Genomic DNA, 21,223 nt, shown 5'->3' with positions numbered 1-21,223 from the left:
CGATCGATCGCACCCGCGGCCGTAAATACCGCCTGCCACGCGCCATTACTGCCTGCTGCCTGCTGCCTACTGGCATGGCATGGCGCCAACAGATGGCCGGCCGCTCACGTGCTCCCCCCGCGCCCGCTGCCGGCGCCGGCCTCGCCGGACGGCACGACGACGGCGACAACCGCGCCGCGCAACCGAACCGATGGAGACGTGAGGCCTCCCCTGCCTCCGCCTCTTCTAGAATCTCTAGATCCAGGATGTGCTCATCACGATCACGGGCCTAGGATTGTAGTAGAGTGGTCGTGGGCCGAGGGTCACTGCAGTACAAATCATCAATCCAAGAAAAAAAAAGGGGGGGAGAAGATCACGATATCTGTATCACGGACTGGGCACTGTTCATGACCCCAATCCGCCTAGGTATGTAGCTGTTCCCTTCCGCTTTCCATCAACAATTCATCATCCTCCTGATGCAGATGCATCGGGTTGCCATTTCACCAGGGCATCCGCCACCAGCAAGGCAGCAACCATCTCTCCTCTTTTCTCTCTCTAAGTCTCTAGGATGCAGTACACAGCACGTCACCAGCACAGAGGGTAAACGTGACACAAACACCTAGAATGGCCCGATTCAATGGATGGAAATTCTAGAACAAATTCTGAAATTGCACGACCGCAGGCTTTTGAACACACTGGACATACAACAAACAGCAAGAGCCACAGAGCAGCAAAATTTCCGAGTCCCTCGGCACACAGAGAACCCCTCAAGATCGATTCCAACCATCTCAGAAACACCCCAATATTCCAGCTGAAAACCGAGCCGGGTACCGATCATACGTGCAGCCTTGCTCGTTTGCCTCTTCATCAAGCCGCTGCTGCTTCCTTGAATATCCGGGGGAGGACCTCATGGATGCCGATGTCCAAGGTCTCAGGGCTCCTGCACGCGCAATAAAGGGAGGTAAGCACCGTACATCGTCAGTATAAACCTTGTGACTGCCATAAAGAGCAGGGGAGAGAGAGGGAGGGGCTTTGATGGCAATGCTAAGCTGCCTATCCAACAGGTTAGGAAAGCAGGAAAGCAAAACGGAACGCATCAGCGGAGGGCGCGTGTACAAACTGTAAAGTACACGGCGGTGCGACGGGTGCATCTGAGGGTCACAGAAAGTGGGGCGGGTCACAGGGTAATGGATAGCGCAAACAGCTGGGTACACATCTCAGCAAAGGTGGCCGCAGGTGTGTGTGCCAGGCTTGTCGTTTCTGTTTTCCAGTTGAGGTTACAGCCTGCAGGCACAATTCGCTCGTGCTAAGCTACCATCAACACACGAACTACTGTTCATGTTCTGAACATTGCAACAAACTCAACATGTGCAGCAGGGCGTAGACAGCTATTACTAGTTGTGGTTAGCCTAAACTCAGCCCTCAGCAACATTTTAGTCGTTAACATTTAGGCAAATGCTGATACGGCCACCCATTTGGGAGGTTAAACTAATTACAAATTAACTACTTCCAAACTGTCGGGTAACTAAAAATGTGGGATATCTCAGAAAGAGAGAATTACCTGCACAATGTTCGACCCTTTTCTTTTGTGCTGGGCACAAACCATATCTTCCTTAGAGCTGGCGATTCAAATTGTACAAAGAACCCATCACTCTGCTCAAGCTTCCATTTTCTGGATCCTTGCCCTTTCCAGACCTGCATATGAATATATAATAGATCATGTTAGTCTTCCACTTTCACTCTGGTACACACGACACAATGCAATGTACAGCATCAATACTGACAATGCTAAACACTATCTTGTCAAGAAAAATAACTGACAGTGCCAAGGCAGCATCAGTTAATTATGAAAACACATAACTCATACCAACATGTAATAGAGCAGTAGAGTGTGAACTGGACCTGTGGGTAGGAGATGATGCTCTTAGCTGCCACCATACAAGCAGCCTTCGCAAAAGAATCCTCCGCATATTGCCGCAAAAATGTGAAGCATTCACCGTGAGTTTGGGGTGACTCAAAGGCCTAGGGAAATAAACAAGCATAAGGGTTTGTTATAGAGGTGGTTATAAATTTAGAGTGGAACTACTAGCAGAAAATTTAAGAAATACAAAAAAGAATCCAACAGAACCTAAGTAAATTTCAAGAATCAAGATCATACATGTGCTTGTACAATGCAGAAGTTTATGTTAAGTTGCAAAATGAAGTGTTCTGTAGCTGCATAGTACCTTGTCAATGTTAACCACTGGGAGATATTTTTGAGTATTAGTCTTCTGCTCATCGAGAAGAAAATTGACCCTTGGATCAACTTTTCCTGTGTCATGCCAATCCTTTACTGCTGATTCTATCACATTAACAACAAACGAAAAGATACTCTGCCCTGTTTCTACATCTCCATACTTTGTGGCCTGAAAAGAAAATATACGGATATTAACACATAAATGATGAAAGATACCTTGTCTAAAACTGTCTCCTTTTTTTCTGTCATTTCTGAAACTCAAACTGGTAACATATACAACTTCATGAATATAGTACACAAGTTGCATCTGAGTACGCAGTTGCAGAAAAAAAACAGATTAAGGTATATCTATATTGACATGACGAAAGAAAAAAAAAACAGTAACATATGAAAATTTGAAAGACCATGGAAGTGGAACAGCTTGCTGGCTATATGTTGCTGACTTCTTGTCAAGGCAATTTTACATGCAGTAGCATTGAATAAAGAACATTGTGGGGGAATCTTACACTCACAAGTAATTAACAATAAAACTCACCAACTCGGTTTTCAGAGAATCCAAGTTCTTCCCAATATCAACATTGGAACGCATGCTCTCTACATCAAGAGCTCGCTTCTTTTCCCTTGCCAACTGAGAAAGCCTCTTGATTTTTCTCGAGACTTCTGTGTTTTGTGGATTGTGCTGCAAAGCTGTCTGAAAAGCAGATATTGCCTTCACCATGGAAAAGATGAACTAAAAATCAGCTAAATCTCCATTTCATGGAAAAAAACATCAAAGAACTGGTTGCTGTAGATACTGCAGATGATACAAATCTCATGCTGTAACTAGAGAGACCACAAGGCCTCATTTAAGCAATTTAACCAGAAATTCCAGAACTATACTCGGGAAGAGGAAAATAGTAGCAAAGAAGGCCATAGTTCAGTCACAACAAATGGCCAAATTAGGCATTGACAGAAGTCAATCTATTGGTCATATACAAGAACAAGTTTTTTTTCCTTTGTTAGTACAATGTAAACGAGTAAATCTAACCAAGCCAATTTTAAATTTTCTTCATTATATGAGTACTTCAGTTCATCCAATTATTGTTTTCATCAGAAGAAACATCACTGAACCATCAGAGTTCCATCTGCTGAACTTTACAGTTAATGCATGCAATCAATGTGCGAACTATTCAAACTTTATTTCTGGATTTGCTAGGGCATGTAATGATGTAAGACTTAGTCAAAGTTTATGAAAGTAAAGGGGAAAAAAAAGATTGCATCATCCCTGGGCGTTGAGTGGAACTAACAAGGGGGACTTTCCTTTTAGTCTCACCTCTTCATAGCGCTCCATGGCCTCCAAAACACAACCTTTCCTGAAATAACCCTATATTACAAAAGAATAAAGGCTGTGAAATCAGACAGTCAAGTAAACAAAATGTAAGTTACAGGGCACCCTGACAGCAATATACCTTCTCCCACTCTGGCTTCAGCTTGACTGTTGTCTCAGCATCAGCAAGTGCTTTACTAAGCTTAACCAGCTGAAGAAAAGCTGCAGCTCGGTTGCTGAAAGAAATTAAAATGAAAAGCATAAATTAGAACTCTTGAAGAGCTTGTAAAAGCAAAACAATAGAAGTATGCCATAGATACTTTTCCACAAAAGTTGTTGCTGACTGTAGTCAGCTACAAGAAAGCAATTCAAAATTTACAACTTTTTTTGGCATCTCCTGAAATAAAACATATGACTGTCTTGTCTAAGCACTTCGTACAGTCCCTTCCCCACAGGAATCGTATGGTTCTGCCCCTGTATATGCATTCCTTAACTCATATACATCTCCATTTCAAAAAATGGATGCTGTAAAAGGTTTTGGGTTTAGAGCAACAAGTGAGTTATGTGCACAGACCCAATACCATAAATGAACTGCGCATGCAAAGGAAGGACTCTTTCTATGCTTATTCAGAAGTTTCTGGTCAGTTTGCGTTACATTTAAAATATCATAAACCAGGAAAGGTTTGGCAGTTTTTATCGCATCTTTAATTTATTATGGGTGTACAAATATATGTCAGCATAAGAAAAGAAAGGAAAATTCATTTTGAACATGAAGCGTTTTTTTTTCTTTCCTGTTAGGGAATGCTAATTGTATCTACACTCAAAAGTAATGCTTCTCGAGCCAGCTACTTAGCAATCACATGCGATGAATGGAATTTATCCGTATAGGAATGACAGAAGACAAAAGACAAAAGGGCATCCCAGAAACTGGCTCATTCAGCCCTGCAGATACATTCCGTTGCGATATTGCAGGCGCTCGCTGGATGCCATCAGTAAGTAGCACCACAGCATCAGATTCCGGATGTTACGTCAGAAGAATATGACTAGATTCAGAATCTTACTCCCAGAGCACCACCTAGCTTCTGGTACATTCAGCCATCAAAGCAAAGGGGCTAGCCAAGTAAGTTGAGCAACTTAATTTGCATTTCCAACAGCCTGGAACAAGCCTACAAATCATCCCCTGAATCGCCACAGATGGACCACAAACACGCAATCTCATAATACTGAACGGCCGCCAGGGTCCTACACTCTCAATGCTTAAGTACGCAACCCTCGATGGCTCGATCCAACCCCAGGAACGCGCCCCGATCAGTCACGCCACAGAGCGCAATCTGTTCGTCGCCCCACGCTAATCGGGCAAACGCCACATCGCAACACACCATGTGACGCAGCACCCCGCCACTTCCCCTCAAAAGGAAGCACCGAGATCGGCCACGCGTATAGCTACTGCACCCGCAAGGCAGGCAAGGATGAGGAAGGGGAGCGGGTGGGGAGCGGAACCTGTAGAGGGTGGCGTTGTCGGGGTCGAGCTTGATGGCCTGCGTGTAGAGCGCGGCGGCCTTGAGGTAGTTCCCCGACTTGAACTGCTCGTTCCCCTGGTCCTTGAGCGCCGCCGACGGCGAAACCCCTTCTCCGGCGCCGCCCGCCATCGCCGCCGCCGCCAAGGAGTCCGCGGGTTAGGGTTTTGGGCCCGCGAGCTCGCCTCTCTCTTCTTCTCCTTCTCAGTTTCTTTTTTTTCCCAATTCTATAATTTCCTGTCGGAGTATTTCCTTTACTGCAAATGTTTTGCTCGGACATAGAAGCACGTGACATGTGACATGACAGTGTTTTTCTCTCACACCAAATCAACACTAGCTATCAGCTAAATCAGCACCATGAGTTACTGCAGGATTGCAACGGCAGTGATAAAATCCAAGCACCCAACCTGAGTCATTTATCATTCATGATATCGTCTCAAGTATTAACTTCAGTAGTGCTCATACTGCTCTAATTTTATCGAATTTATAACAGAATACATTAACACCCATAACATTTGATCTCATTCAATCCACCATAAAATATACTATTTATTTTGATGCAGGAGATGCTCTTATATTTTTTATATAAACTTAGTTGTTGTGAGATAAGTTTGACTTAAAATCAGTTAAAATAAACTAAAATTTGGATCAAAGGAAGCAAACCGCAAAACTTGTGGCTGTCAACTGAATATCTGACACTCAACAATATGAAAAATAAAACTACCGTATTTTATCATTTTTCGTATTTATAGTATTATTTCCAATAATTTTCCATCATCTTCGTCCTTAATGGTTCTCCTCAGCAAGGGCATTTGCACGATGCATTATCGTGTTGTTATTATCTTTTATTTTTCACGAAAGGACTCCCAACATTCATAAAAAGAGAAGCATTTTTAATAAAGAAAGAGAGAAGCAGAGTTTTTTTTATAAAGAAAGAGAGAAGCAGTTTTTTTTTTGAGATTAAGAGAGAAGCAGTTAGTAGTGCATACTGCATAGAATGCATAAACCTGAAACCAGTTTTTTTTAAGATCTGAATTCTGAAAGCAGGTGGCTGTAGGGGCATGGGCCACAAGCCCATCTAGCAACGCCAAAACAGCCTTTCCGGGTCCATCTAATGTTTCAGAGAGGCCTGCTTCCTTGTTTCACACAAGCCCATGGCGAGTGTAGTTTCAGGCTGGAGCTTGTGGAGTACATTCAGAATAAGAAGCTGAAAATAATTCAGACCAGCTGTTGGCCTGTTGTCTACGGACCGCACTAAATTTCACAGCTCTTTTGAGCTAAAAGGTGAGAACGAAATACGGATTCTTGCAAAGTTTCAGTCAAATCTCATAAAGCAACATTCTTGCAAAGTTTCAGTCAAATCTCATAAAGCAACATTTCATATCAAAAGAATGCATCCCCAAAAAGTTCATAAACAGCAACTAACACACGCCATACTAGCCTCGAAAATCTTTTTTCCCTGACGATACATATAGCAGTGCTACACGAACAAACCATTGCCATGGTTATGTCAAACTTTGGCCAAAGCAGAAGTTATGATTAAAATCCGATCAAATTTCCATTGTTTTCAAATGAAGTTAACCCCAAAAACATGCACGCCCAATTGCGTCCATTGCTAAACAATTGATTGTTTCAGACTTTCAGTCTACACTTGTAAGCACCTGAACTGAAAAAACGTTATCACACTCACTCCAATACCAAATAATCACCCCAAGAAAATAAAAAAAATCATCTCCTACACAACACGCACAGCTGCACACTGACAAAAGCCGGCACGCAAACACACCATGATCGAAGGTTCCATTCCTCAGATTTGTGAGTTTCTACTGTAAAAGACAATCTCCTCACTCGCCAGGACTGGTCAGAGTCAGATGGTCATCCATGCCATGCCCCCTGCGCGCTGCCACGATGACCCACGGTGCCCGACGACCCGCACTCGCTGCTGGGGAGCGACGCGCCGTCGCCCACGCTCGCGCGGGCCCGCGACGCGCACCGCTCCATGCGCCCCGCTGAGCTCCGGGGCGCGCCGGGCAGGTCCAGCGACGCCCTGTGCCGCGCGCCGCCGCTCCCGCCGGGGCTCGGCGGCCGCGGCTCGCACCACGACGGGGACGGCGAGGCCGCCGCCGCGGACCCGGACGCTGACGACGAGGGGCGCTGCCTCGGCGCGCTCTGCGACCGCCGCGCCTTGGCGCGCGACGACTTGGTGTTCGCCATGTAGCTCGGGGAGGCCGCGGCCGCGAACGCCGCCGGCGCGCGGTGGTCGGCGCGCCACGCCGCGTTGCCGCGCCGGGCCGACTCCCACGCGGAGCTCAAGGACGCGTCGTCGAACCGGCCGCTGAGCGTCCGCGCGCTCGCGTCCGTCAGCGCTGACGGCGTCGGCGACACCTTCTGGTACAGCTCGGCGGCCTTCGCCGGCGTGCGGCCCGGCGTCGTCGAGCAGAAGCTGCTGCGCCGCCCGCCCTGCGCCACGCCGGCATCGTCCACCTCCACGATCTTGACGTTCTCCAATGCCTCCTGCAAGAAAACCCAACCGCGCGTTGTGATCTTCTCGCGCCATGACCATCGATCGATTGCTTCCAATTTTTTAAGAATGGCGTTGCTTACCAATGGCTTGCGGGACAGCGGGTGCAGCGGCGAGCGCCGGCTGGGCGGCTGCCGCGGCGTGGCGTTGGCGTTGGTGTTGGCGAGTTGCTGCCTGGCGTCCTCCTCCTCGAGGAGGCGCAGCCGATCGGCGCGCGCGCGCCGCTGGGCGTCAACGAGCGCCTGCATCCGCCGGAGCGTCACCTTCGCCTGGCGCCGCACCAGCTGGCCCCGCACCATGGCCTGCAGCTTCACCATCCCCCGGAGCGCGCACAGCGCCTTCCTCGCCTGCGCAATGGCATCGCAAATTAGCTTCACCATGGCCGAGCCAAGAACTGATGGTGGCGCAATGCAATGCAGCTCGTCCAAGAACGTACCAGGTACGATCGGTACGCCGACTGGATCTTGATCGCCGCCGCGGCCTCCTCGTCTTCGCAGCCCCTCGCCGGGGCCAGCGGCGGGAGGGAGGCAACCGGTGCGGCGGCGTTCACGACCTCGGCGGCGGCGCGCTGGTCGTCCTGCACCACCACGACGTGCACCGCGGCCTCGGAGAAGCAGTGCGACGACGAGGACGCGAGCGGGCCCTGTGGCCCCTGGCCGCCGGACGCGCCCGCGTCGGCCTTGCCCGCCGCCGACCCCGGCCGCCGGAAGCTCCACCGCCTCTTCTCCCTCACGGACGACGTCGCCGCCGGCGCCGGCAACGGCGCCGACAGCACCGACTGGCAGTCTGTGTCCGCCCGGTCGTTGGCCTTCCACCTCCCCTTCCTCCCCGGCAGGAAGAAGTTCCTCAGCCACCTGCCCGCCTTGCCCATCCGCCGACAAGACGCCCTACAGCCTACAACCCTGCAGCCCCGCCGCCGCCGCCATCAAGCATTTGCACTGGCAGCTGCTGCTGATGCAGAGGAGGCAGAATGAAGCAGCAGAGGCTCTGAGGAAACCTGAAAGTATTCTTGCCACGATGTAATTGTGATGGATCACTCGTCACTCTCTGACGCTCACTTCACTGCAAGCTAGTAGTAGAAGATTTGTTCCACTGCCTCACACATCTTTCTTCCTCCTCTGCCCCGGCCATGTGAGCAACTATTTACAGTCCCTCCCTTCAAGTTTGTACCCTTCACCACAAATGACTGCCGGCATCAATAGCACGGAAATGGTTACGACTCGTTGCCATTTATGAAAGAAACAATGAAGAAGAGACCGATAAGTCTCCGAGCTAACCGCCAATTATGGTCTGCATATGAGGATGGACGGCAGGGTAATCAACCGCGGTTAATGGCTGTGATGAGGAACAGACTACAGAGTAGAGATGGATGGAGGGTTTAGTAGTGGGGTTTAAGGGGTGGTCACTGGTCAGAGCAGGCATGTGGTCAGTGAGTGTGTTGTTGTGACTTGTGAGTACTACCATCTTTTGCTGGAACCTGAATATTTTCAAACGAGAAAAATCCTTTGCCAGGACTGGGAGATCAATGTGGGGCACTACTGCTGCTGCTGCTGTACAGTTTCATGGAAGGTCCCCAGCAGCTACCAAGGTTAACCTAACCGGTGGGAACCGGTCCGGTTTGACCGGTTCCGGTTCCGGTCCGGTTCCGGTTTCGGCCGGTACCCGACCAGCCAAAATTCAAATTTTAAATTTGAATTCAAAAAATGAAAATTCCCCAAAAAATTCCTAAAAATACTTCAAGGTGTGATGAATCTAATTGTGTCAAATTTTCTCAAAAAATCATTCATTTAGTATAGTTTGTGAGAATTTAAAGTTAAATCAAAAAAGAAAAAGAAAAAAATGGGCCGGCCCATGAAGGCCCACCAATCAAACCGGTCAAACCGGCCGGTAAACCGGTCGGTAAACCGGTCAAACCGGCCGGTAAACCGGTTGCACTGGAGCGTTTGAATTTCAAACCGGTCAAACCGGCCGGTAAACCGATCGGAACCGGTTGCATGAAAATTTTTGAATTTATTTGAATTTGGAATTGAATTCAACCGGTTTCCACCGGTTACCGGCCTAACCGATCCGGTAAACCGGTACCGGAGGGCGGCGGTTAAGCCGGTCCGGTCGGATTTTAAAACCCTGGCAGCTACAGCAGTGGCGACAGTACTCTAGTATCATCTTCCAGAACGGCAGGCTGCAGGCAGACACATGGTGCAGGGGCTACATTGCACAGGATTGCAGTTCAGGCGCATCAAGTTCCAACCAATAATCGAGTGATCTTTGACTATTAATTAGAAGTATTAAATAACACAGTTTGCAAAACTAACTCAACCCCTATGCTACTTTGCGAGACAAATCTAATAAAACCTTTGACCGCACAATTTGAGAATGGTTAATGTAACATTACTGTAGCCAATCATAGATTAATTGTCATTATTAGATTCGTCGCAAAAAATTGCACTCATCCATAAAGAGTTTTTGCAAATATACTTTTTTTAGTTGCCCATGCGTGAAGATTAGCACGAATCACGGTTCATTAACATGAGTAACCAACCGGAGCGAAGCAAAAAAGCAGAACAATGGCCGTGTTTAGTTCCCGTGACATGTAAACCAAAAAAAATTTGCGACGGAATCTTACTAATTTGAAGTAATAAATGAAGTTTATTTACAAAACTTTTTGCACAGATGTGTTGTAAATCGCGAGACGAATCTAATGATGCTAATTAATCTATGGTTAATCAATAATTAGCGGATTTTTCTGTAGCATCACTGTTACAAATTATGGATTAAGTAGGCTCATTAGATTCGTCTCGCGGTTTACAGCCCATCTATGCAAAAAAGTTTTGTAAATAGACTTCATTTAGTACTTTAAATTAGCAAGATTCCTTCGCAAAATTTTGCATTTTTGTGTTTTTGTGTTTACGGGGTGGGAACTAAACATGATCAATAAGCAAAATGCATTGTTGGCTCATGATCCAAAGCAAAGCCTGCCCGTCCACCTGCTCGAACCGTTTCGTCAGTACTACTGCATGCAAGGGCGGCAGCGCGGTGGTGCGCGCTGAGCTGCTGCGGCAGGGGTTAATGCGCTAGGCTGGACGTCGGAACACGAGCACTGTCGACCAGTGAAGACGACAGGCAAGGACCATAGCTCTCGCTGGGCCATGGCGTCCTCCCCATCGACGATTCAGAAGTCCCAGTGGAGGAATTAAGCTGCGGCACTGAAAATGCTAGCGCGGCATCATCCATTGTTCTTGTTCATGTAGTATATATGTTTCTTTCGTTCTCGCAGGAGTATAGTCAGTATCTGTTGGTGGCGATGCTATTGGCACTCCCTGCCGGCAGGCACGTACCCGGTGTGAATGCGTCCTCGCCGTCCCTCCGTCCCGATTGTCAGGCCGGCCGGAGCGAGCAGCCGAGCACGGCGAGCGTTGGTTGGATCGGAGTAGACGACGGCATGGCCGGGTGCGGCTCGACCAAATGCCCCCGTGATGATCCGTGCGAGAGGACCACCAGAGATCTTCCCCCGCTGACGCCGGAGAGGACAGGGGATCGTCGCATTGCTGGAGCGATCAGCTCGTGGCCTAAACTGGAAAGCGGGCGGCCGATCTCCCATCCCATGGATGCTGCCGAAGGTAACTAACTAGCTAGTCGTGGATCCACAGTTCCAGAGAGAAAACCCCATGATGTATCCATATCATCCCCCTTAATCAGACATGATGGTAAGGGAGTAGGCATAGGTAGATTCAGATCTTACAGCAAAAGAAAAAAAGATAAATGCAAATACCATTCGGTCTAGCATTCTGTTATGAGTCTCCACCTCCTCATGGATGTCACCTGACAGCTACAAGCAGGTAAACGAACTTCAATACCCAACGGATTATAATTGTCTACAGACCTATCCAGATTGACAAATGCAGAAAATTACGGCTGAGTAACTGATGGGGCGGTAAAAGACGGCGGCAGCATCGTGCTCCCTCCATCCTAAAGTCATTTTTAAAAAAACTTTGATCAATAATATCTTTAAAAGTAAATTATTTATTATCTTAATACAATAGTATTAAAAGAAGTCACCACGTTCTCTGAGAGAATCTAGAAATTCCCACGTTAATCTAAAAAAGAGAAGAATTTGCACCGTTCGATTTTATGAAGATCTAACGATCCAGAATAGCCCAAAGAGTCCTTGCCGAATACAATTACTAAGTAGCTGAATTTGGAATTAAAAATTAAACAAAAACTAGCAATCCTATTCAGTCTCTGAGAGAGTCTAGAAATTCCCACGTTAATCTAAAAAAGTGAAGAATTTGCACTGTTCGATTTTATGAAGATCTAACAATCCAGAATAGTTCAAAGAGTCCTTGCCGAATACAATTACTAAGTAGCTGAATTTGGAATTAAAAATTAAACAAAAACTAGCAATCCTATTCAGTCTCTGAGAGAGTCTAGAAATTCCCACGTTAATCTAAAAAAGAGAAGAATTTGCACCATTCGATTTTATGAAGATCTAACGATCCAGAATAGTCCAAAGAGTCCTTGCCGAATACAATTACTAAGTAGCTGAATTTGGAATTAAAAATTAAACAAAAACTAGCAATCCTATTTAGATTCTACATAAGGAGACAGAAGTGTTCGGGCGTCCAAATTCACTTTACCATACCAAACCAAATCCCGTCTCTTTAGCACATAAAAATAGAAAGGCATGCATATAACCTCAATTTTGGTCACGTAGTGTTGCTACGTAGATGCAACTACGTGATGTTCAATAAAGAAGAACTACGTGCACAGATTTCCTAGAGCTAGACATGTACGAGGCAAAAAAAAACATAAGTCAAAAAATGAATGAATGAATTTGCAAGAGCACTGGAAGATGCTTTTATTTTTTAAGAATTAGCCAAGAGTTAAAAGAAGACAACTTGGTTTTCCAGCCACAGAAAAATTCAGAATCACTGTATGGGAGTAGACTTGATCAAGAGCCATCCGACCTGACGAACACAATCCAACCCACTCCAAAATACCCAACCCGGTCAATGTATTGTACGTAGGCTTGGCTGAGATTTGTAGCAAACCATAAAAACCAGATCACACACGTGCCAAGGTTTTCTGACCCAAATTATGAAAAATTAGAGCCAATCCAAAAACTATATGCACAAAAAGTTGGGTTTTACCTAACCGGACTAAACCCGGCCCAACCCGAGCACATGTCGAGCCACACTGATGCCATAATGCCTAGCCTGTCGATCGATTAGGATTCAGACTAAAGGAAAAGTTATGGCTATTTTTTGTCTGATCCAACCCAACCAATAATTAGGTCTATATAGAAGTGGGATGCTAAAACCAGAAGAGAAAGTATGAACTACTTTAAGCTAAGGAGGTGGTCAATAATTATGTGTTCGCGCCATTGATCATTGGATATGGACACATGGTGGGCGTGGTGATAGGGAGGAGGAGCAATAATGTTATAATGATGGTAGCAGCTCGTGGGTATAAGAGCATCTCTAGCAAATTGCTCATATCTCTCTCTAATACTAAAAATATTTTTTTGGTTGGTTGGAGATGTTTCAATAGATTACCAATCCAATTTTTATTATCAAATTTTCTTTATGATAACCAAAACACACCTCGGGTTTACATAATAAATAAACATCATTATTTATCTCTCTACTGTATCCTCCCCCAGTCATTAAATTTTGGTAGTTTGCAACCATCACAAAAAGCGTAAAAATAGTTATTGATTACAAAGAGAGGAAGTTTTTTGGTTACAAGATATGAATAATGTGCAGGAGATGCTCTAAGTGCTAATTGTTGGGCACAAGCAGAAAATAAAGGTGCTAGAGACTGAGCCAAACTTGAGTGGTGGTAAGAGAAAACACATCAGGTAGCATAAAGATACTGATTAGAGTATGTCCTAATCAAGAATTTTAATTTTCTAACTTATCCTAATTATGTGACATTTTCATTGTAAAATAAAAAATATTAGATAAATAGGTACAAGTCTAGGAACTCCAAAATAATAAGGTAAAACAAGTGGACAAAAATAATAAAGTAATTGCAACAAATGCTCTTCTAATAATCATAAAAATATTGATGTTAGAAGAGGAGAGGGCACTGAGGTGAATAGTATGCTATATATAATCATCAAAATGTTGGAGCCCCATAAAATTAGCGTCTAAATGAAATGTTGTTCATAAAAGTGGCAGGGTGCTCTAAATTTTCATCTTAATGGTGGGTAGTTGAACAAATAATAATAATAGAATGCAGTGTTGCATTATCTAATGATCTATATAACCGAAATAATCTATGTCAAGTACGATTAGTAATAGCAAAAGTCGGAATTGTAAATAAAAAATTAATAGATGACAAAACTCCAATCTAATATGATTTATATATATTTCGACTTCCACTGAGATTGGGAAGCAAATTATTACTTCTGTAATCATAGCTAAACTGATATTCAGTGTTAGCACATAAACGGTAAACGCTAAACAGTCAGACATCTACCATTTAGCTATTTATTTGGATTAAATGACCATTTAAACATGTTAACTAGCTATTAAACAGAATAAATGGCTGATATAACGAATAAGGTTAGCTACTGATTAGAATTTACACGACGTGTAAATGGGCTAAATGGTCGTGTAGATGAATAGTGTTAAATTAAATTAATAGGTAAAATAGTAATATTCTTTATGAATTTAGAAAAATAGTAAAAAAAGTAGTCACAGTCAAATACTATAACTATATAATTGAGAAATAAAATTAAGAGAAATTTTCATTGATATTAGAAGCAAATTGTTTAAATTAAGAGCCCATGTAGAATATAATTATTTTCACTAATAGGATACCACGTCAATTGGAAAAATATATATTTTTAGTATTCATGTCAATCTATTTAGTAGATAGATTTTATAATAAAACTATTGAGCTACATGTTGATCTAGAAAAAAACTAGCTATTACCACATTAAATGGTGAATAAATAGAAAAATGAACATCACCGATAATAGTAGGTTTGTGTTATAACTATTTAATCTTTTAGAAGAATAGATGACGTATAGAAGATTAAAAAAATAGATTGGATCCATATGTGGATATTGCAACTCGGACCCCTCGGGTGGCAATTAAAATCTGTGTTGAATAGAATTGAAGCAGCCCTAACTTGTATGGAAACATGAGGAGAAACAAAATAAAGTTCAAGAAAAAAGTTATATTAAATTCAATAACCCAAAAATATGTTTCTACATAAGTACAAACCCTTTATCTTGAAAAATGAATTCATGTTCCAAACCATATAATATGATGATAAGAAGAGAGAATGTCTTGATCTGGGTCACTTAACAAAACAATGACATTAAAACAATAATGACAATGAAATAACTAAAAAAACCTTAAATAAATTTGCTTTTAAGTGAAAAACCTAAATTTTAGTGTGAAAAGAAAAACTAGCTATCCGCGCTATTTGCGCGGGCGACCTTGCTAGTTTGAAATATAAAAAAGTTACTCTCTCCATCGTAAAAAAAACAAGTCATCATAGAATTCTAGGACAAATACTAAGAAGGCAAAATGACCAAGTTTGCCACTATTTGTTATCCATATTTGGTACCAATTGATTCTTGCATGCACATGCATTTTACAAATATGAAAAACTCCATCAACTTTTTTTAACTGCGTCAGGAATCGGAAAATACTCGCTCATATTCGATGGCCGTAAATTATTGAATAGCAGCCCACATTCGGTATCTGATCCTACCTACCGGGCCGGACCCATATTGACGGCCCAGGGAATTCGGCCACACGGCTGCTTTTTTTTTTGGGCCTGTTCCCGCATCTCTGTCGAAACAACACACATGGGGGGGGGGGGGTGGGGAGGAGCACGAGACGAGGGCCAGAAGCCCAGAAGAGAACGAACGCCGATGACCGTGACCGTGACGGGAGTTGGTACCCGGTCGCGTCGCTCCTCGAAGCGTACGTACGTGTAGTGCAGCGCGCACGTGGCGACACACTCAAAGCAGAAAAGCACGTCTCGGCCGCCGCACGTGCGCGCGAGAGAGAACGTTAAGCAGGGGGGCCGCGTGTAGTAGCTAGTACCATCAGCACCGTTAAGCAGTGTTGATTGATTGATCCATCCAATCATGCTCATGCGCAGGCATGGACGGCGAGGATCGCGGATCGAATCCTTGCGAGTTAATGGCCGGCCGCCGCCGGCCGGCCGGTCGCCTGGTCCCGAAGCCAATCATCATCATGTATACGATGGAGACGGATCGACCGAGGAGCCGGCGGCGGCGGATCGGAGACGGGCGGGGATGGACGCGACCGGCCGGACGGTGGTAAGGTAAGCCTCAGCTCGCCGCCGCTCTTGCTCGAGGTCGATCGTACTTTTTATGGATATAAAAAAATGAATGGAATGCCGGCGCCACGTTACTGTCCAGCTGGGCTGCTGGGGGTGTTGCAGGCTACCTGGTCGGCGGCGACCGTGAACGGGGGCCGCCGGTCGTCGTACATCAACAACAACAAGCTCTCCAGTTCCACGCAGAGACCGGCCGTTTGGTATAAGGATTTGGTTCACTTTGGGTGTGTTTAGATGAAACGCAAAAAAAAATTGCGATGGAATCTTACTAATTTGAAGTACTAAATAAAGTCTATTTATAAAACTTTTTGCACAAATGGGTTGTAAATCGCGAGACGAATCTAATGATGCTAATTAATCCATGATTAATTAATAATTAGTGGATGGTTACTGCAGCATCACTGTTGCAAATCATGGATTAAGTAGGCTCATTAGATTCGTCTCGCGATTTACAGCCTATCTATGCAAAAAGTTTTGTAAATATACTTCATTTAGTACTTCATGCATGTGTCGAAATATTCGATGTAACGTTTTTTTTGCATGTACAGAGTTTATGAAGCGGGAACTAATAATCAGGGCCTTTGTTTTTTTTTCCCGAAGTAAAGGATTTGTCAGTGCCCCCCAGCACGCGCGCGCGGCATCTCGCTATGGGCGTCTTTCAATTTAATTTAATCCACGTGCCCCGGCGATTGGCCCTGCTTTCCGCGACATCCCTGCTGTCTGGGACAGACGACAGTTGACGAGAAAAGCCACATCAGTCATCACTCGAGCACGTTGTCACCTGCGCTGCGCACGTCTCCGGCGGGGTGGCTGCCCGGCCAGCAGAGCGCGCGGCGGAAGACGGCGGCGATGAGAAGCTATCATTGCGGTTGCAGGGCACGCCGGCGACTGATCGATTCTGCCGTCAGCTCTCCCGCCCGCTCTGTCACGGTGGCCGCCACCGGCCGGCGCGCTCTGACGTCAGGGCACTGGCAGCGCAACTCGAGCACCGTACCATATGTACCTCACCCTATAGTACACGTCTACAGTAGCCGCGATCTGCACCTTCCGCTGCCCACCCTGAGTTCCTGATCCGTGGGGGCCGGGCCCTCCAGTAGGTCTGCCCCTGCACGCTGCATAAGTAGCTGAGAGCAAGTATACTGGTGCCAGATCAGCGGGCGAAATGCCCGGGCACGTCAGACTCTGCTGATGTGGGAGAGAGAAACGAGGAGAGAGAGGGAAGCCGGTGACTCACACTGTTCGAAATATGTCCTAGAGGCAATCATATTTTGTTATATTCATGGTTAATAAAGTGTACCTTGAATATTCACGGATGACAACTTGCATTGATTAATGCTTATGTGAAGTATTTGTGAAACTCTATACTTGTATAAATATTCTAAAATGTTCTTAGTCGGAGTTCATGTGAGGACACACATAAATATAAGACTAGCACATGTATTAGTTGATTGACTATGTTTCACAAGTCATGGACATGGAGATGTCAAACTAATAATGTGGACTCATGTGAGACATGAGACTGAACTGACTCAACGAGAGATGATGACTTCTCATTACACAATATGTACGTTGTGTTCTAAGACCTGAGATCGTCGTATGTACTCAAGATGTGAACCGACTTACTTAGGAGCCATCAAACGCTGCACCGTAACAGGGTAGTCATAAAGGTGGCTTTCGGGTCTGTCAAGAAGCATGCTATGAGACATAGTCGGTCAAGATGAGATTTGCCCCTCTCTACAAGAGAGAGATATCTCTGGGCCCCTCGAGTGATTCGGATCAGGAAATGCGGCCCTTTTCTGGCCGCCCCTCCTGTTCGCCAAGCCCTAGGTCGCCCTCGCGGACCTAGCAGTCCGGATTGCGGCGGTTCTTCCCATACGTGTGGACTTCGTGGAGGTGATGCGCTTGCTGCACAAGGACAAGCCGTTCGTAAGGTGGTTCACGCAACTGCACTACCGGCTTCCATCTGCACTACACCGACGCGCTACAGAAGTTCCGCAACCGCGCGTCTAGTGGTAATCCCGTGATCTATAACTGCAGTAATCCTGGTTTATGCGGTAGAAAATTTTTGTTTTTGCTACCCCATATTCCTACACCTCCCCCTATCACCATGCATCCTTTTGCATTGCATTTTCCATTCCTCCCCCTTGCTAATGGCATCATTTATTCCAAACTATTTGCTTGCTTTTAGGATACATTTCTCCCCTTTTGTCATCAAACACCTAAAAGCTTCATAATCACTAACAGCAAGGAGCATTAGTAGCAAAAGGAATTTACTAGTGATAGAGTGTTATACCCACTAAATTTGGCATATCTCCCTTTGTTTGAACAAGCTCCCCCTTTATCAAAGCTTGTGGCACTTCTCATCTTAACACCAATTGTGATGCCAATTGTGACTTGTAGGGGTAGTGCTCAAAAGAAATTTGAACTCATGGAGATAGGTCTAGGTGACTACAACAAATAGTACTTGTAAAGCATATTAGTCACACAAACACAAGCTATAGAGTTAGCTCTCCCAAAATGTGTGCATTAGTGTTTGAATCACTCACAAATGTATGCACTTGTAGTACACATAGTAGGGATTTAATTTTATAACTTGCTAATCATGGCATCATAAGCAAGCAATTGATATCAAAAGCATTTTTATCACGAATATGAGAGATATCAAATTGCAAGATATGCTATGAAAGACATATGCCATGTGAGAGAATCAATTAAGCTTATGTAGGTTACAATAAGATATGATAAAGCATAGACGACCTACCATATGAAATTTCTAGGAAAGCATATCAAATGAAAGATACCAATAGTAAAGATAAGATCATGAATTCCTAGAGAGTCATTGAGCTACAATGATGCATGAAGGATATCAAATGAAATGGAGATCATCCTTTTACCTTGCTCATTCCCTCATATGTAGGGGAGGGGAATTTGGGTCACTAATCTTTAATCCACAACTTGGCTTTAATTCAACTTTGCATGATGCATCCCTACTCATGCATCCCAAACCTTGCCAAGCCTCCAAATTCCCCGTAACCGCTATCATCTTCTAAGTCTTTGGAACCCAAACCCCTTTGGGAGCCATCCATGGTATTGATTATTTCCTTAGGCACCCAAATAGGCCGGTTCCATCCTTGATGTCTCCACCCCATGGCATGAGCAACCACCTTGTCATTTTCCTTCTTCTTGAGAATGTAGCGGTCGCTCTTTTGCTTGAATTTGTGGGTGGGCTTGGTGTACACCAATGAGGCCTTCAAGTATGGAGATGTGTTTTTCTTGATATCCTTAGCCTTCTTGTGTCCCTTCTTGCTCTTGTTTAAGTTCTTGGGCTTGCCATTTTCTTTGCCCTTTGCTTCGCCCTCTTTTTCCTTGCATTGGTAGGACTTGTGGCCTTCTTTGCAACACTTGAAGCAAGTCACGGTTTCTCCCTTCTCAAGCTTCTTCACGCCCGTGAGGGGGTTATCTTGAGAAGGTTGGGCTTGCTCTTTAGTGTACTTTCCTTTGAGCCGCCTCAAGTCCGCCATTAGCCTTTCTACCTCTTTTTTGAGCTCATCATTTTCCTTAGCAATGAGATCATCACATGTTTCTACAATCACATCCTCATTGCAAGGGGTTAGATCACAAGAGGTAGACGCATCTACCTTGACAATAGAAATTGCACAAAGAATATTGCAAGGGAAAGATTCATCCGATGATGATTCACTTTTAGATTCAAGACTCTCATATTTCATTTTAAGCTCTTCATGCTCATTGTCTAACAAATTGAATTAGTTTAGCAAGTTTTCATATCTTGAGACAAATGAGGCATGAAGCTTTTCTTTAGCTTTGAGAGCTTTGATTTCTTTATTTTGTTTAGTGAGATGTTCTTGTTGATTATGGAGAAGTGTCATCATCTCACTAATTTCATCAGTTTCAACATCGGATTCATCATTGGAGGAGTCATCACTTACATCGTTATTACCTTGTACCATGAGACACATGGGAGGTGGTGATGATCTCCGAGGGCGATGGGTGGTGGAGCTCTTGGAATTTTTCTTGTGACTTGAGCTTTCACCACTTTTCTTGGGCTTGTAGATGGTGGAGAGAGCTTGAGATCTTGATTTGTTCTTTTTCTTCGCCATCTTCTCCATCCCAACCGCACTCCCTCTAATGAGAGTTTTGTACCCAAGCTCATAGAGCTCATGTACATGCTCGGCAATCTTGTGGTGGTGGTATAGCACGGCCCTTGGATATTCTTCATCACTTGAACTTGATTCATCATCACTACCTTCCTCATCCTCTTCTTCTTGTTTACTTGAGCTTGATGAGTCTTGTCGCCTTGGTTGGTGCTTGCATGAGTGCTTGGCGGCGAGACTCTCGTGGCTTGAAGAAGAGGTGGATTCTTGCTCCTTCTTCTTTGTCATCCCCATACTATACTTATGGGCGATAATTTGATTGATGACTTGGTTGCGTGTAATCTTGACCAAGTCTTCTTTTTGCAAGAGAGCGTTGATGATGTCATAATCGGGCTTGTGAAGGCTTCGGAGGATCTTGCGGTTAATTTCTTCATCTTTAACTTGATTGAGACCTAAGGCATTGATTTCATTGACAAGAGTATTTAATCGTGAATACATGTCATGAGCATTTTCATTGGGAATTTGCTTAAAGCTACTTAGCTCCTCGCCGAGAACATGATATTTTTGATTGGCAACATCCTTTGTGCCCTCATGATTCTCGAAAATTTGCTTCCATAGCTTATGAGCATTTTCATTAGCAAATACACGATTAAACACACTATCACATAGAGAAGACAATAGAATTGATTTTGCAATGGCATCATATTGTTTCTCGGCCTTAGTCTCATTTTTCTTGCCTAATTCGGTGACACGCCAAACATCAAGCCCACGGGTTTGGAGATGTGCTTGAATAAGCACTTTCCATCGAGGAAAACCCGTGCCATCGAAGAATGGAGCCATATCGGTACTCATCCTTTCCCCGGACATGATACTTACTCGACGGTGAAGTCGACGGGTCTCCTACGAGCTTTCTCACAAATTTACCAATGAAATTGGCTAATCCTCGTAAGAGGTGTGAGACCATGCTCTGATACCAATTGTAAGGATCACCGAGGTGTCCGACCCTAGAGGGGGAGGGGGTGAATAGGGTCGCTAATTCGCTTTCTAACCTAGGGCTCAATCTACTTGCATAAGATAAACCTAACACGTCCTACACATGATAGTTATGACTAAGGTTTATCTATGCTACTCTCTACTTACCCCAAAAGACTTGCAACCTATAGCCAATCCTAATCAAACTAACTAGGAAAGTAAAGGCACGCAAGATAGAGTAAATGCGGAAACGTA

At 44.8% G+C, this 21,223-nt stretch overlaps 2 protein-coding genes across 3 annotated transcripts; both read right to left on the bottom strand.

Annotated features, from left to right (window-relative positions):
* Positions 1–580: 580 nt before the first annotated feature.
* Positions 581–5,285, bottom strand: LOC120700056 (stress-induced-phosphoprotein 1-like). 2 transcript variants are annotated; one of them, XM_039984212.1, is made up of 8 exons: positions 5,022–5,285; positions 3,664–3,757; positions 3,528–3,578; positions 2,751–2,924; positions 2,205–2,384; positions 1,882–2,001; positions 1,541–1,674; positions 581–919 (listed from the first exon to the last, which is right to left on the bottom strand). In XM_039984212.1, the coding sequence occupies exons 1-8, from the start codon at positions 5,168–5,170 to the stop codon at positions 847–849; spliced, it is 975 nt and encodes a 324-aa protein (XP_039840146.1). In that variant the 5' UTR covers positions 5,171–5,285; the 3' UTR covers positions 581–846. The 2 variants fall into 2 exon arrangements, with proteins under 2 accessions (XP_039840146.1, XP_039840144.1); XM_039984210.1 differs by having other exon boundaries at positions 581–928; positions 5,022–5,275.
* Positions 5,286–6,571: 1,286 nt separating this feature from the next.
* Positions 6,572–8,890, bottom strand: LOC120700055. The gene is made up of 3 exons (XM_039984209.1): positions 7,996–8,890; positions 7,643–7,906; positions 6,572–7,552 (listed from the first exon to the last, which is right to left on the bottom strand). Exons 1-3 carry the CDS (start codon positions 8,428–8,430, stop codon positions 6,914–6,916), a joined length of 1,338 nt encoding a protein of 445 aa, XP_039840143.1. The 5' UTR covers positions 8,431–8,890; the 3' UTR covers positions 6,572–6,913.
* Between the last annotated feature and the right edge of the window lie 12,333 nt (positions 8,891–21,223).

This window comes from Panicum virgatum, chromosome 3K (genome assembly GCF_016808335.1).
Source record: "Panicum virgatum strain AP13 chromosome 3K, P.virgatum_v5, whole genome shotgun sequence".
Classification (NCBI taxonomy): Eukaryota; Viridiplantae; Streptophyta; class Magnoliopsida; order Poales; family Poaceae; genus Panicum; species Panicum virgatum.
The sequence above is the reverse complement of the archived record's forward strand: the minus strand, read 5'-3'. Positions and strand labels throughout refer to the sequence as shown.